The following is a 17164-nucleotide window of genomic DNA, read 5'->3' on the forward strand; positions in this document are numbered from 1 at the left end:
ATCCCAAATAGCAAATTTAGGGAGGAACTTGCTTTGGACAGTGGTTATTTGGGCAAAATAACACTACTTCTCTGTTGGCTAAGAGTTTTGAGATTGCTTTTCTGCAGGAAAAGACTCACAAGAACAGAGGAAGAAACTTCATTTCCCTTGAAGCTCCCTCCCCTCAGAGCATGAAATGTAGCCACATGGGGTAGGGGTGTAGGGAGTGTTTGTGTGCCATGGGCTCTAGAATCCTTCCCTCAAGGGGTTGTATGAAGCTGATCCTCGTGGGGTGCTTTCCTTCTTCCAGTCCTTCATCATTAACTAACTGATTGGGTTTTCCTCTGTGGTCAGGAGCACTGTTATGAATAGCAGAATAATCATGAACTGTAACAAATGGCAAACAGCTCTAAATGTTGTCTTTTTCTAGTCATTTCATTGCTTAAATATTGGAGTGGAAGGACCCATGGAAACTATTTCACTGAAGGATTGCTTATTTAGAACCGGTGGGCTGCTATGCCCCACTCCTTCATGTCTATAACCTCATCATAATTGCTGATGAAACACCACGCTCTTCTCTGCTGGGCCCAGATAAGCCTTAGATTTCTCCACATATAACTCCAGGCAACCACACCAGGTTAGCTCAGGATATTTGCCATTTCCTAGCTTTGTCTTGACAACCTCTGTTGTAAAGAATTATTCTGCCTGTTGATGTAAAAACCAGAACTAGAATCTTGAAAATCAAATTCTACTTTGTTGCTATTACTTGCCTATCGTGCTCCTTCTCTATGTGAACATACACTGTAATGGGCTGTCCAAACCAGGATACTTGTGTGAAAGGGGAGGCATCAATAATTACTCAGCTCATAAAATAGCTCTGGCAGAAAATCTAGTAGCAAAGGTTGTGTCTGTTGGGAAGGGAAAGGGACTAGATGTGGGAAATGGATGGGAAGGAGATATTATTCTATGTTTTTCATACCTTCTGGATTATATGATTATGTTGCCTGCTCAAAAAATTAAATGTAAAATAAAATAATGGAAAGTCAAAAAATAACTATTAAAGTCAATGGTTACAATCCAGAACTGTCTCAGGCCAAATAGGACAACATATGAGCAACCTAGATATAAACAGGAAGATAATGGTGAGAATGTGCTTCAGGAAAGCCTCAAGGATCCAGGCTCCAGGTAGCCTGGGATTGATGGCCCCACATCTGTTGTAAGTCAAAGCTGGGAGTTTCTTTGTATGAGCACCTAACATCACCAAGTTATTCTGTTAACACCTATATCTCATCCTATTCTTGTTTTTGGCAGCAGTTCCTGGCTGCCAAGTGGGCCGCCATCTTGTCCACAGACTGTGGCTGTTAAGGATGTAGAAACCTAACACACTTCAATTAGGTGCCAATGTAGGCACTCCAAAGTCCCTTCCCAACACCACCACATGCTGCTTGTGAATATTTGTCCTCAGTGCAAGCAGACCTTTCTCTGGACTTATTTTGAAGGCCATCACACATGCTGTGCCATCTTGGGTATGCCTCAAGGAAGAGGAAGAAAGATGAAGTTCACTTTCTATCATCGGGGTAAAGTGACAGTGGATTTAAAACCTTCTGTCATTTTTTCTTTTTGCAAAAGCAACACATAGTCTCAGTAGAAAAATAGGATGATATAGATAATGAAAAATAAGGAAAAGGTAATGCACCATTTCACCCACACAGTTGTCACACCCAGAAAACAGCTGTGACACTTTCATGTATATTGTGACACAGAGTGTGCATATTTGAAGTATCAGTCCCAGAAAAATATTATGAAGGCTCTAGGAAATGATGGTACCAAGAACCCAGATAAGGACCAGCACAGGGAATTGACGTGATTGTCCTCTGAGTCCAGGGTAAGATGTTCTTGCCCACAAGTAAGCCATGCAGCCAAAAGAGGAGTGGAGCTTGTTAATGGGATCCTGCCCTCTTGCTGAGTGTCTGTGAGACTGAGGAAGAATTCCCTCTTCTCTCTGAGCCTCCTTTTTCTCATCTGTGAAATGGGAACAGTCATGGTCCCCACTACCATGAGAGTGGAAGCATGTCTACATGCCTAGTGAGAATTAAATTCCATAGTAATCAACATGACTTGCCTGTCACATGGTGGCCCACAGTCTTTGCTCATGGTTATTACAGAGCACCTGAGGTGACAGCTACCAGCTTAGTTTTCTCCAACGTGGAGTGTATAACCTGGTAGAATAGGAGATGATTTTAATTTATTTTTGTGGTACTGAGGATTTAACCCAGGGCCTTGCACATGCTAGTCAAGCCCTCTACCACTTGAGCCAGGCCCTCAGCATGGAAGAGTAATTTTTTCATAATGGTGAATTTTTATGATTATCTTTTATTTACAGCAAGTGACACAAAAAGTTCCTTTTCAAATAAATTTAGATAAAAATGAATCAATCTAAAGAACATTAGTATGGTAGTCCTCAGACCTGGTGAAAGTCATGAACACGGCATGCAAATGTGGGAACTGGGGAGTCCCTGCACTAGCTCATGGGAGTTGCTAAACAGCCCTTGGTTATTGGCGGGGCAGATTTCACCCCCACAAATAACCCAGTCCACCCCCTTCTTTTTGCCAGTGAAGAAACTCTCCTTTGAGGTTAAATGACTTTGGAGCCCCACAGGCCCCCCATGTCAAGTGTAAACAGGAGCCTTTTATTCCTGGCTCATTCTCTGCTTCCTAAGAACAATCTGGGAATCTGTGTCTTTCAGAAGGTGGACACAAAGCCACAGTGCTGTAGGTTAAAGATGGCCCCTCAGCTCTAGATGTTGATGCCCTATTCGCATTTTCTGGGACATCCAACCCATCACCCAAGCATGCTGGACACACATAGCTTCCTCCCTCTGGCTGTGGGAACTTCCATGACTCCATAGACCAAAAATGTTAGTGTTAACAGCTCAGGGAGTGAACCTTAGCCAGTGAGGGTCAGGAGTGGATGGCTAAGTTCCCCAGCTGTCCCTCTTTCAGACCTCCTTCAGATCCAGTGGGCCTCCAACAGGGTTCCCAGAGGGACTGGACTGTGTCACTCACAGTGGTAATATCAGTTAGCTCATCAACTTGCCCTTATGGGCTTTGTTCCCTTCCTGTGTCACTTCCTCCCTCCCCCACCTCTGCTTCTTGGGTTCACCACCCAAATGAACACCATGTCTTCGCCTTCGGGTAAGCTTCCAGAGAACACCAATTAAGAAAGCCCCCCAAGGAGTTGGCCAGCTGTACCTTTTCTTCTCCATGGAGATTATCAGATGAGAAGGAAGAAGCTGAAAGGGACAAGTAGAATTCTCATCTTGTCAACTGATCAGATCAGTGACTTTGGTGGACAAGTCTTTGGATGTCTGCTTACTTTAAATCAAAAAAATTTTGACTCCACTTAGCCTCAGTGCCCATTTCCTGCAGCCTCACTGGCAGAAGGGATTCTTCCTTGGATGTGGCTATGGGGAATCATTGGCCCAGTCTCTGCATCCTGTTTGGAAAAATATCACAATGTATATGAAAGCACTGGTTGCTACTTTTCTCACAACCTGCTGCTTATCCATGCTGCCCAGGTAATTAAACCTCCTGACTAGAGCTCCTGCGTTTCTAATAGCCATCTAGATAAGCTGAGGAAAGCCACTCTTTGAAGGGAAATAAATTCCTCAACAAACTACTTACATGGTATTGCCAAAATTATTCACACTCCCAGCCTTTCGATGGAGCAAAGAATTTCAGATGACTTTTAAATATTCAAGTTTGTCTAGATCTCATTGTCACTAAAGATGTACAACAGGAAGTTATTAGTCCCTGATAATGCCTGAGTTTGCTTATCTTAAGGAAACTAAAAGGAGCAGGCTTCAAAATTTTCACTTTATTTCATTAAAATCTCCAGGAATTTAAGGTGATATAGGTTCTACTTAAATGTATTCACTTAAAAACAATTAAAATACATAAAGGCTGACATACATGATTTTTCCCTGCATTTTGTGTGTCTCTAGACTTGTCTGTGGCAAAGAGGCCAGGGGTGTTAGGGCACAGAAGGGTGAGATATGAAGCTCTCACCTTCCACGCTACCAGCTTCCACATGGCCAAGGACTCCTCTGAGGCTGGAAAGGAGCTTCCAGAGAAGAGAGGAGGAATCTGGAAGATAGCATGTAGGAGGAGATTGGGGGAGGAGAGGCCGAGGGGAAAGTAGGGTGGAGGAAGAATGGGGAGAATGCAGAGGGAGGGAGAGCAGACCTGAGGAAAATGAGACAAAGGGGAGAGAGAAAGAGAGAGAAATCTGCCAGTCTCTTTCTCCAGGCTAGGCCCTGGAAGGACATCAGCCTTAGTAATTTTGGGAGGGACCAAGGACCACACTTTGAGAACCACTGTTCTACATCTAGAATATGCACAATTATTGGGTTAAATTATTTTCTAATATTAGACTGTTGACCCAAACTTTCTATTCAGAAAAATCTAGATGCTTCTGGTGAAGCTTTTGAACATCCTGCTGACAGCATCACAAGCATAATAAAAACACAGCGTCTACACATTTCTGAGTTTTGGTACAAACAAAAGAAAACACATCCAAAACAAATTCTCCTCAACAGATCAGCAACCACACATTCCAGCAACACTGACTCACCTAGGGGATGGAAGGGGATGTTTCTGGTCAGTTTGTTAGGTGATTGTCCTCAAAGCAGAAGTATCTGGTTAGTCCCTATTTTAAGGACAAATATTGACTGTCCTTTTGTTATTACCACAGTTTTAAAGGCCTAACTGATGGCCTGATCCTAAGCAGGTGGTGGGAGGGATGGTAGGCATCGGCAGGATGGGGTATTTACCCCACACCCAACTCCTAACCAGTGCAGAAAAGCCCAAGACAGGCTCCAGCCCTTTGTCTTCTGTAACTAGCTGAATGACCCACTGACCAGTTAGGCCTAAGCATCCTTTCTGTAAAATAGACCTCAGTTTCTGAACTGCACTTGACAGAGCTCTCAAGTTCCCTGGAGTCACCTGAAGGACCCCTGAGGGTACAGGGCTGCTAGACAGATGGGGGTGCCTGTAGCCCATTATGCTCTATAAGAATATGAAGAGGATTTCTGCTGAGGTGCAATTTAGTGGTGGAGCACATGCTGGGTTCAACCCCCAGAAGCCCTGTGACCAGGAAGACAAGAAAGCATCCTTGCTCTGATCCTATGCGTCGGCTTCCATGGGCACTTTGAAGGGTAGTACTAGTGGCTTAAAAACTGAGGACCAGTGACCTCTAAGGACCTTCTATTTCTAAAATTCTGAATGTTTGATCTGTAAGTCACAATACAAGGGATTCTCAAAACCCTATGTCCAGTTCTTTGGCTCCAGTAATTGTGGATCCATTGCAGACTCACTTTTGATAAAAATATAGACACTTGAGATTTTTCCATCCCACCCCATCCTCAGCTGGCTTAAGAAGGGCAAAGGGAGGGTTAGAAAAACATCCAGAGAAATTGGCTCCAGGTCTTCACCCAGCATCCCTTCTCCTCTGCCCCAGATTAAGCCATATCTTTGTGACAGGGTATCCCCGGCTCTGGGGTGGTGAGTTACTCCACAGTGAACCACTGCTCCCAAAGGGCATAGGGATGGATGCAGAGCATTTATTCTGATGCAAGTCCCCAAAGTCTACATAACCTGCTCTGTAGGCTTCATGAAGTCCCAGCTGTGTGGCATCATAGGTCATTCAAGGCAGATCCTGCAGGAGTCAATTTCCATAACCTGATTATCAGTTTTGGTATTTAGGAATCTTCCTACATCAGTAGTCATTTACAAGAACAGTTAAGGAATCAAGTGCCTTTCCAGAGACAGTCCAAAGGCTTTGCTGGAACCTAAACCCTATCAGTACAAGGGTTGGTGGTGTCTCAAAATACCTTGGCCAGTCCACTTATTTTGTCTGTCTTAACTCTGTTCATCCCTCTTAAATATTTTAGTCAAAGCCCATATCCACCTTTATTAATGAGGATCCATTGCTAATATTCATCAGGCCTATTAACTAGTCAATTGTCAGTTGTTAATAAGTCAGCAAAAATCTACTTACCAAGGCCTCAGGTAAATATGGCAGGTGTGCATGCCAGATAAGTATGTGTGGGAGGTGAGGAAGTAGAGAATCTTGTCCAACCTAAGTAATGCTCACCTGTAATATTGCCTTGAACACTTGAAGTATCTAAGACAATTTTAGACATCACATGCCTATTTGGTTTATCCAACCAACATCAGTGTGATAAAAGGCTGAATTTTCAGAAAGTTCCAAGAGAAAATTTAACTTGTGTTAAGTGTCATTTCCAATTTTAAAGTAACAAATGTTGTTTATGACAACAATCATTCTAAAAAAATGCGTTTTGTTTTAAAGCTTCATTTTAAGATGAATGTTAACAGTTCTTGGGAGAAAATTGTTAAAATCCAGGTTTCAGTATTAAAGGAAAACCATTTCTCTGTTTTAGTCGTAGAAACTCAAGTTATTGGTGGCAAGATATAGACAAATATAAATGTTAAATGTAGGATGTTTAATTTTAAGGTTATATAGTATGTAAATACCCCCAACTCTCAGATCTCTCTTTCTTTTATTTTTTTTGTGGGGGATGGGTAGGATGGGGATTGAGACGGTATTTCTAGGTAGTCCAGGGCTGGCTTGCAACTTGCTATGTAGCTTAGGCTGGCCTCAAACTTTTGATCCCCCTGCCTCAGCCTCTGAGTTTTAGAATTTTCTGAGGTTTGACTTCTAAAACCTTTCTAGATCAAGGTTTCTCAACCCTGACACTATTGGTATTTTAGACTAGAGTTCTCTTTGTGTGTATGGGTCAGGGGGAAGCCCTGTATATAGCAGCCTCCCTTGCCTCTACCTAGTACCTACACCCACCATTCAAGTACTGACACTTAATGTCTTCAGACATTGTCAAAGGTACCCTTGAGTGCAAATTTACCCCCCTGGTAAAAACTACTGTTCTAGGCTGGGTTCAGTGGCTTTGCTAGAATGTAGACTTTTAGACCCACTCCCAGACCTACTGAGCAAGAATCTGTGGTCTGTGTGCTCTGGTACCTGACTGACTTTACACCAAGGCACCCCTGCAACTCAGGCTGTGTGGCTTTTTCTCATTGCAGGAAGCTGATGAAGCTTTGCTGAATAATCTGCACCTTCAGCTTGAAGCCCAGTTTCTGCAAGACGATATCACTGCAGCCAAGGACAGGTACAAAAAGGTAACTGTGACCCTTCTGAAGCCCTTCCTTCCAGAAAACCCAGTTTGGGTTTGTTCAGATGAGCCCAGGACATTCTGGGACTGCTGGAGTGGGCAACCTTTACATGCATTTTTGCCTGAACCAAATCAGGAATGGATCATCACTGGACAGCACGTACTGAGCTATATACCCTAAGATGTGTAGAGAAGCAGGCAATGGGGGTAAGTTGGGGAGTAGTATCTGTATTGTAGTGGTGGGGACTAGTATCTAATTTTATCATTTACAAAGTGCTTTAGATAGATCTGTCTTGATTAAGCTACAAATGGTCAACTGTTTAAACTCAAAAAATGCAAAAAAAAAAAAAAGCAAAAAAAAAAATATTGTGTTATAGCTCTCAGTCTTTATTGAAGAACACATTTCTTCAGGTGCTTCCTCTCCTATAGTGTCCTGGTCTTTATCTGCCCCAACCAGCTTCTCAGGTTGGGGGGCCTTGGTGTACTGGAAAAATCAAATCCTGGACCTGTGAACTATGGGTGAGTGGCCTGACTTCTCTAGGCTGTTTTTTCATCATCAAAATGCAAATGCTAGCCTCTCCTTCCAGAGTAGCTGTGTGAGTTAATTAGTGTAATAGGCCTGTGAATGGCTGACCCTGACCCTCCATGCTTCCCTTGACTGTGGGCTCTGAACTCTCTCCTACTGCCAGTATAGGCAACTCTTTGTTTGAGGACCATTTCCCAGCAACTGGAGACTGCTGTGTCCCATAGAGAAGTAGTGGGGTACTTGTGTCCCTGAAAGCAGCCTCTACTTATGGCTGATGGGAGATAGTATATCAATACCCCAGCTCCTTCTTGCCTCTCTGAGGCTTCTGGTTCCCAAAGATACCTACTAGCATTGATCTGGATGCCCACGGAACTCTGGAGTGAGTATAAATCACACCATAGGGTGGATCCTACTAAGAGGCAAGAAGGTTGTTGGTCTTTTGTACTCCTGCTTTAGTTGACCATTGGCCTGAGGTGGGATGATGTGGGCCTGTGTAGTTTCCTGGACAGGATGACCATTGGTTGGCCAAGATGTCTCTCTGGAAAAGGCTGTGCTATCAGTCATCACCCATGACTGAGGATAGAGCACTGGCCAGTTAAGGCATCAAGCCTCCTGTTTTATAGGACTCACATTTTAGGAGATTTCAATGTCTTGTCTGATACTTAGACATTTATGACTGATCAAAGCTGCCCCCTCTTTGCTGGTGCCAGAAGGCTCCTTTGTACCCTGCAGGCACGGTTTGCTCTGTTTTTCTCCCATGTTTCTGCTATCCAGAACTCTGTGAAGCTAGCAGCTAAGGTAACTGATGGGAAACAGTAAAACAAAAACAAAAACCAAGCCTTAGTTAACTCATCTGCCCTGTTGTCCTTGTGAAGATTAAAGGGGATATAAAGTGGCCACTTCATGGTAGACACATGGTGTTATCAGTGGCAGCCAATTCATCACCCTCTTTTCATCCCCAGCTTAATCACTGTTGTGGAAGAATGTGTGAAATTATTCATTCCTAGGACAGGAGGGGAAGATTTGGGAAGATCAGCTTATAACAAGAATGCTTTCCTTCCCTGAACAGAATCTTCTGGAAATTCAGACTTACATCAGCATCCTGCAGCAGATCATCCAGACTGCTCCTCCAGTGTCCACCATTGCTGGTGGGATCAGGGAGGTAAGAAGGGAAAGCAAACCAGTCTTGGGGGAAGTCATACCTGGACCCTCTCCTCACATCCTTGGGGGGGTCTAGTTGACTTTGGCAGAAGCCCAGGGACAAGTAGTGGGTCAGACCATGAGGGGAGTCACAGTCACTGTTGTGTTTGAAGTTTATTCTGAGGTAAATGAGGATATTTAGATATTAGAGGACATAAACTGTGTCTCTGATCATTTTCTCTTGGAAGTAGTCATCTGTTCTCTCTTGTATACTTTGTAAGAAACTGATAAACTTTTCCACAGTGGTGTACAGTTTCAGTCTTTTTTCTGTTGCTCATAACACAAATGGATATGTTATAAAGAAAAGAGGATTATTTTGACTTATGGTTCTGGAGATTCAAGGTCAAGGGGGCATATCTGGTGATGATCTTTTTGCAGGCAGAGTTCCAACGTGGTAGAGGGCATCCCGGAGCAAGAGACTGTGTGTGTGTGTGTGTGTGTGTGTGTGTGTGTGTGTGTGTGTGTGTGTGAATCCTTTGACTTTTCTCATAATGCCAGCAGGATTCAGTCATGGCCTTTTCTAATGTTAATCACTTTCTAGTGTCCCCACCTCTTACACCATAGTCCAGTTAAACTTCCATCTTCTTTTTTGAAACAGGGTCTCACTATGTAGCCCAGGCTGGTCTGAAACTCTTGATCCTCCTGCCTCAGCATTCTGAGTGCTGAGATTACAGGCATAAGTCACCACACCTGCCTAGTTTCCATGTTCTTAATCTGCACAATGGAGATTAAACTCCAGTATGAGTTTTTGGAGGGACAACTCGTATTCCAGCTATCATTATAGTTATGTATAGTATGTACCTTTGTCGCACCCCCTAGTCATGAATGAGAGTGCATTCTTGATATGGCAGCCTTTAACTTTTTTTGTTTTGTTCTTCTGCTAGGTATACTCTGTATCTGATTGTGATTTAATTTGCATACCTTAGTGACTAATGAGCACCTTTGTATGGGCTTATTTTTTACCCACATATCTTTTTTGTTGAAATATTTGTCCACATTGTTTGCCCATTAAAAAAAAATTGGATTGGGTCTAAGTCTGTGCTGCTATTATGGAATACTACAGACTGTGTAATTTATACATACCAGAAATTCCTTTCTCACAATTATGGAGTCTGGGAAACTCAAGATGAAGGCATTGGCTTTTGGTAAGGGCAGTCTGGTAAGAGGGGCTTCTTACATGGTGGAAGGCAGAAAGGGCAAAAAAGGCATGAGCTGTCTGAGTACTCATGAGAAGTCAGTTCGCAAGTTCTTTCTTTTTTTTTGGTATTGAGGATTGAACCTAGAGCTTATTGCATGCTAAGCAAGTGCTTTACCTCTTGAGCCATGCCCCTCGTCCTCTGCAAGCTCTTTAACAGAGACATTAATCTATAGGATCAATGTGGACAAAGCTCTCATGGTCCCTTTGAAACAGCATTCCCTACTTTGAGGATTCCTACTAGGCCCTATCTCCCAATACTGTTGCGTTGGGGATTAAGTTTCCAACACATGAATTTTTTGGGGGGCACATTGAAATCATAGTGGGTTGTTTTCTTTTTCTCTGTATCAATTTGGTCATACATTGCTAATAGAGAAAGTCAGATCAGACATGTAGTAAATACGTTTTGAAGACCAGGCTGTGCTAATGACTGTGTGAGTCTGTGGCATGATAGCTCCTGAGAAGAGATGGAGATTATTGAAGCCAGTTTGCAAAAACTGGGGATGAGTGTTAAATATTATATACAATATCATGCTCTCATTTTCCTCTTCACTTAACTCTCTAGCTGCTCAACAGGATAGTGACATATTTTTTTTTTCCCTGATGTGGTCTTTGGAATTTTGTGATGCATTTGATACAATATAAAAATAAACTGAAAATGATGCTAGCTAAAATTAAAATGTCAGCTGGGGAGCTGGGAGTGTAACTTAGTGGACAAGCACATGCTTAGTATGCTTGACACCCTAGATTTGCTCGCCGGCACACACACACACGCACACACACATGCACATGCACACACACACACGCACACACACGCACACGCATACACATGCACACACTCACACACATATGCACACGCACACACACGCACACACACATGCACACACATGCACACGCACACACACGCACACTCACTCACCATGTCCCTTCTCCACAGAGTTTGGTGGACTGATCAATAAGATTCTTTTTGTGGTTTTTTTCTTTCTTTTTTTTTTCCAAGGATGACCTAAGACAGTGGTTCTTAACCCTGGTGACACTAGGAATTTCCCAGAAATGTGCTCAGGCCATGCCCTAAGTCAGTGAGTGGTCCCTAGGAAGTAGGGCTCTGTTCTCTGGCAACCAGAGCACAGACAGGCTGGAGAAGCAGTGGGCTGGGTATGATGTGCTTGAGTCTTTTCATTTTAACTTAATTTTTTGTGTCAAAATTAAAAGAAATCCCCAAATTTGCCTTAGAAGGCACTTTTGAACCCTGCCAAGTTTAATCTAAGAGGCAGGAAAGTTACTTTTTTTTTACCTTCATGGAGTTTTCTTTCCAAATTACCAACCAAATACCATTTCAGACTCCTGTTCTCCTTAATGACTGTCTTTGAGGCGCTCCCAGGCCTACTATAGCTTTCTTGAAGCCTAATTTTCTCTGTCAGAGTTTCTTTTCCAGAGACCTTATTTTTATTTTTCAAACTCACTTTCCCCTCTAATTTAATGTGAGTTACATGCAAACAGGCTTTTAAAATCTTATCATATGTTCACTTGTAACAGAATCCTTTTGAGTCCTAATAACATAGGGACTGATAGGACCTATTTGATAGCAGCCCTGGGAGTTCTGAGAAATGCAGAATGTCCAGCCCTTCTGGACCTCATACCGGTCGAGCCAGGCTCTGCATTTTAGCAAGATCTCCTTGATTTGTATGCACACAAAGATCAAGAGGCTCAGATTTAGAAAGCATTCAATTCTTTATGAATCTTGGCTTAACAATTCTGCAAACCAGTTAGTCACTTTCAGGTTCGTTACATTGAATCTTGTTATTGTCTTAGGAATTGTGGAAGTCACCTTTGCACAAATGAGGATATGGTTAGCATTGCTCCCTAGGAACCAGGTCAACTGGTTTATGTGTCAGGAAGGCATGCTATTAGTGCCCTAATAGCCAAAGGCCACATGGGACACACCTGGAGTTATGGAAGCTGGGCTTGTTATTCCCTGTAGAGAGGGGTCCTGAACCCTGTGGAGACCTGAGGGATGTCTCAGTAGAGGAAAGAAGTGGCGTGGCACCTGGGCCTCATAGGTGATATGGGGGAGGAGGAAGCCATCATGCTTACGGTTAGGTGCTCTCAGAAAAGGGTTAGCCCCATGGCTGAGTCTCTCCATAGTTGAATCTGGGATGCAGAGGAGTGGAGTGTGACTACAGCTGTGCGTGGTCACAAAGCCACACGTTGTGTTAGTGGGGAGGGCATACATGTTGATTCTGTAGTCATTCAGTGACCTTTTGGTCTGGGCTAAGTAGCAACATTTATAAGTAGTGAGCATCATCGCCTGGCTACAGTGCCAGCTACCAAAGGACAGCTATCTTCCTTTCTCCGCAGTGAGTGTTCTAGGACCTTCCATGTGTGAGGCAATGCAGGTGGCATCCTAGGGGAGGAATCCTATGAGAAGGTGGGCAGGGATCTAAAGGTGAACAGGGTCAAGGTGGTGAGGAGAGGCCTGGCAGGAAAGGTGTAATGGATTTGCACTATGTTGACTGCTGTCCTGAGGCTGCAGGTCTACAATTTGCAAGGCATAGTGCATTTGCAAGTCTGCTGTAAATACTGGTCCTCAGGGACATGAATTCCCTTCTTCTCCTAGCTGCATCCTAGTCTACACCATCTTGACAGTGAGGTGGGGACTGAGACACAGAGGAGCAAATAAGTCAGAGACAGAGAACCAGTGTCTGAGCGAGACACAGAGGAGAAATACTACAAGAAAAGCATGCCTCCACCCTTTAAGAAATGAGAATGAACAGACACAGCTGAGGAGGCCCTCTTCAATTAAGGCTCGGGTCTGGCCTACTCCATATAATTGGGCCAAGGGGCCAATCCACACCTCCTTCCCACAAAGTCTGTCTTGCTCCAGCTTCGAAGCTGTGGGCCTGAGTGGTGGCTCTAGCCCTGTGTTAGTCAGCTTTCCATCACTGTGACAAAGTACCTGAGAAAATCAACAAAGGAAAAGGTTTATTTTGGCTCACAGTTTTAGAGGTTTTAGTCCATGGTTGTTTGGTCCTGTTGTGTTCGGACCTGTGATAGCACAGGACACCATGGCAGGAGTGTATGGTGGAGGAGGCCTATTCGTTTTGTGGCAGCTAGGAAGCAGAGAGACACAGAGAGAGAGGAGGGGGTCAGAATTTCAATATCCCCTTCAAGGGCATGCCCCCAGTGATCTAACTTCCTTCCATTAGGCCCCACGTCCTAAAGGTTCCACCATCTACCAGTAGTTCCACAGGCTGCAACCAAGCCTTTAACACAAGGGCTTTTGGGGGACATTCCAGATCCAAACTACAGCAGGTGCATTTGTGAGGCATTTGTGAGCAGGGGTCTGCCTTCTAGATGTCAGCCTGAACACAGAGAGGACTTGGCATGGATTTGGTTTTCGAGTTTGTGCAGCTTTGAGTTAGCATGCTCTGTGTGATCTGTGGCAGAAGACAGGACTCTTGCGCAGTCAGGCTTTTATGACTGAACTTGAGTATTTTTGAATAGACAGTGGAGAGGCAAGTAAGGAGGGGAATTCCTGCATGCAGAGGATGGATTTCCTTCTAGGCCATTCCACAGAGCGTCCATAGTGGCCTTACCAGGGTCCTGCTTCCCTTTCACTTTTTAGGGCCTGATGGCTCCTACCTTATGCTTTGGTACAGTTGGTGGCTCAGAGATCAGGCTGTAATCTTCATAGACACATAATGCACAGATGAGTAAGAGTTTGGATTCCAGGTTTTTGTTTTTTTTTTTTTCCCACAGAAGGAAAAACAAGGTCTTTGAGAGTCAAATGCCTTGCCTAGCCAGTTTGTGGTAAAAACAGTTCTATTCTTGGGTCTCCTGACACTTAGTATCTGTGCTTTACCCATAAGTGTTAGTTGGTTTAGACTTGGAAGACAAAACAAAAGGCATGAAGAGAGGTCACTTTGGCATGAAGAGAAGTCAGCTCAGGCTGCTAGAACAGGATTCCATAGACGGATACTTATTTCTCACTGTTCTGGAGGCCGAAAGTCCAAGATCAAGTAAGAATCCAGTAGAATTGGCATCTGCTGAGGACTGTCTTCCTAACTTGTATATGGCCAGCTTCTTGCTGTGTGTGTGTGTGTGTGTGAGAGAGAGAGAGAGAGAGAGAACACCCTGGTGTCTCTTCCTCTTTTCATAATGGGACAGATCCCACCATGAGGCCCCACCTTCATGACCTCATCTAACCTTAATCACATCCCAAAGATCCCACCTCCTAATACCATCACCTTGGGGATTAAGGCTTCCCTGCATTTGGTCCATAGTAGGACCACATGCTGTCTTTATACCTTTCATCTTTGTATTTTCTGCTAAATGTGAGTCTAAGTCTGGCTTTCTTCATGCAGGAGAAGCTCCTGACAGAACGGGAAGTGGCTGTCCTACAGAGTCAGCTGGAGGAGGGCCGAGGGGTGCTGTCCCACCTGCAGGCACAGAGAGCTGAGCTGCAGGCCCAGGTACATGCTACACTTTCTTGTCTGCCAGTCACCATTGGGCCTTCACACCACATGTATGAATCAGGGTCTCGCACACATTTTATTGACATGTCACATACATACACAGGTATCCAGCTGCAGTTGTCACAAACTGAGCACACCTGTGTGTCCAGTTGAATCACAATGTCCTGCCTGAGCAGATGGCCACATGTTTCGCTTTGCCCTGGACTGAGGTTTCCTAGGCTTCAGGACTCCCACCTGGAAGAGCCCTAGGCAAATGGAGAATGGAAATACCAGCTCTGCAGCAATTTTCCTCGCACTTCCTTTTGGGTCACGCCCCTCCCCCAAGGGTGAGCTATGCCAGCTTCATTACAGGTTCATTTTTCCCAGGCCAAACCCACTAAAAAGAAATACTTTTCAAAATTCTACACTCACTTAAATCCATGTTTCCTGTCTTACTTCTCATGATAAAATTTGTCCTTTAGAATTTGATTTGGCACCTGGAAAGTACTTGCTCCGGTAGGACATTTGTTAGCATAAAACTCACATTTCCACCCTTCCCTAGCCAAACCTGTTTTTGTGGCCTGCCTTCCTGACTAAGGGGCCTCGTGGTTCATTCCCTTGTTTCTTTTCTTTTTTTTGTCACAGAGCTGGCCATGGTGATGGGAATGTTGGGTTAAGATACTGCAGCTTCCTATGACTGCAATCACATTTCCCAAATCAGAAAAGAAGTTGACATTTGGTTAAGCAAGTACATATACAGGACAAGAGAGCAAAACATCTAAAAATCTACAACATGGGATGTTATATTACTTAGTCTCTATCCTGTCCACAAAATCAAAAAATTACAGCCTCAGCTATATGTGGTACATTTCATATTTAGTGCCTCCCCACTTGCTCAGAAGCTCATTTGGGGACCACAAGAGTGAGACATTTTACTTCCCAGCCCCAATGCATGCATCACAAAACTCACTTTGTGGCAGCTCTCAGAGGCCACTGGAAAGAAACCTGAGACTGTGATTGTCTCCTGAGCTGGAGACCAAATTGAATGATGTCTTTAAAACTGTCCTTCTCATTAGATCAAGGGCAAACACAACAAGGGGATTGGACTTTGATCACATGATAAAAGCGAGAGCACACAAGGGAGGGGTGAGGATAGGTAAGACACCTAAAAAATTAGCTAGCATTTGTTGCCCTTAATGCAGAGAAACTAAAGCAGATACCTTAAAAGCAACTGAGGCCAATAGGAAAAGGGGACCAGGAACTAGAGAAAAGGTTAGATCAAAAAGAATTAACCTACAAGGTAACACACATGCACAGGAAATTAATGTGAGTCAACTCCCTGTATAGCTATCCTTATCTCAACCAGCAAAAACCCTTGTTCCTTCCTATTATTGCTTATACTCTCTCTTTAACAAAATTAGAGATAAGGGCAAAATAGTTTCTGCTGGGTATTGAGGTGGGGGGAGAGGGAGGGGGCGGAGTGGGTGGTAAGGGAGGGGGTGGGGGCAGGGGGGAGAAATGACCCAAGCCTTGTATGCACATATGAATAATAAAAGAAAAAAAAATAAAATAAAAATACCAGAAGGAAAAAAAAAAAAAAAAACTGTTCTTCTTAGGAGATAAACCACGGCTCAGGGACCAGATGCCTCATCTTGGTAACTAAGGCCTGAAAGGATAGAAGGACAGAGAGGCAGAGAGAGAAGGAGACAGGTACATGTAGGGGGTGTATGCATGTGTAGCATATATGTGTGTGGTGTTTGTGCAATGCGTGAGGTACGTGTGCATGTGCTGTGAGTATATGAGTGTTTATGTATGTGGCATGCATATGTAAAGTGTGAGTGGTGTGCATCACGTACATGGGATGCATTTGTGGTGTATGTGTGTGATATGTGTGGTGAGTGTGTATGTGTTGCCTGTGTATTGTGTGGTGTGTATTTGTAAAGTGTGTGTTCTGTGCATATGTATGTGGGATGTGTGTTGTGTGTTGTCTGTGCTGTGAGTGGCAGGTAAGATTGAGGAAGTGGGTGCAGGCCCAGTTGTGATGCTGGAGACTAGTGTTTTCCAGACTATTTATAACTCATTGGGTGTAAAATGAGTTCAGCAGAATTGACTGATATAAAAAAAAAACCTAGAGTGTGTAGAATAGAATAAGAAATAACGGAATGTATAAAAAGTAGAAGGTAGGGTTTGTTTTGTGAAATCTTTATTTTAAATACACATTTAAATTCATATACATTTGTACAAATGCACATACATTTCTGTGATGCAGTGTGAAATGTATCATTTCCTGTGGCTGTGGTGACAAAGTTGAAAACCACTGCCTAGATACCAAGAAAGATGAAAGAGCTCACCCAGCCTGATGTTGAAAATTGTAGTTCCAGTGCAAAAAGAGTTTTTCCTTTTTCTACATACGTGTGTGCACTTGTTGAATATAAAAATAAGACATTTCATAAAGGATTAGTCTAGTTTGTGAGAACATGAAGCAAAACTGTCTGGTCGGCCTCCTGTTCCTACCCTCTGTTGCTGCAGAGACTAATTATTCTGGTCTCTAAAGCAGGGGTCCTGACCCTCTCTTCTAGTCCTCTCCCCACCACAGCCTTTG

At 43.7% G+C, this 17164-nt stretch overlaps 1 protein-coding gene across 1 annotated transcript in view; it reads left to right on the plus strand.

The window, feature by feature from the left end:
• The window catches only part of Bfsp1 (beaded filament structural protein 1), a 36975-nt gene that overhangs the window by 7179 nt on the left and 12632 nt on the right, over positions 1–17164 (plus strand). Inside the window, exons 3-5 of the mRNA XM_020154668.2 lie at positions 7099–7194; positions 8783–8875; positions 14473–14580. Of these exons, the coding sequence (XP_020010257.2) occupies positions 7099–7194; positions 8783–8875; positions 14473–14580 (297 nt within the window). The remainder of the gene's footprint in view (positions 1–7098; positions 7195–8782; positions 8876–14472; positions 14581–17164) is intronic.

This window comes from Castor canadensis, chromosome 5, assembly GCF_047511655.1.
Source record: "Castor canadensis chromosome 5, mCasCan1.hap1v2, whole genome shotgun sequence".
Lineage (NCBI taxonomy): Eukaryota > Metazoa > Chordata > Mammalia > Rodentia > Castoridae > Castor > Castor canadensis.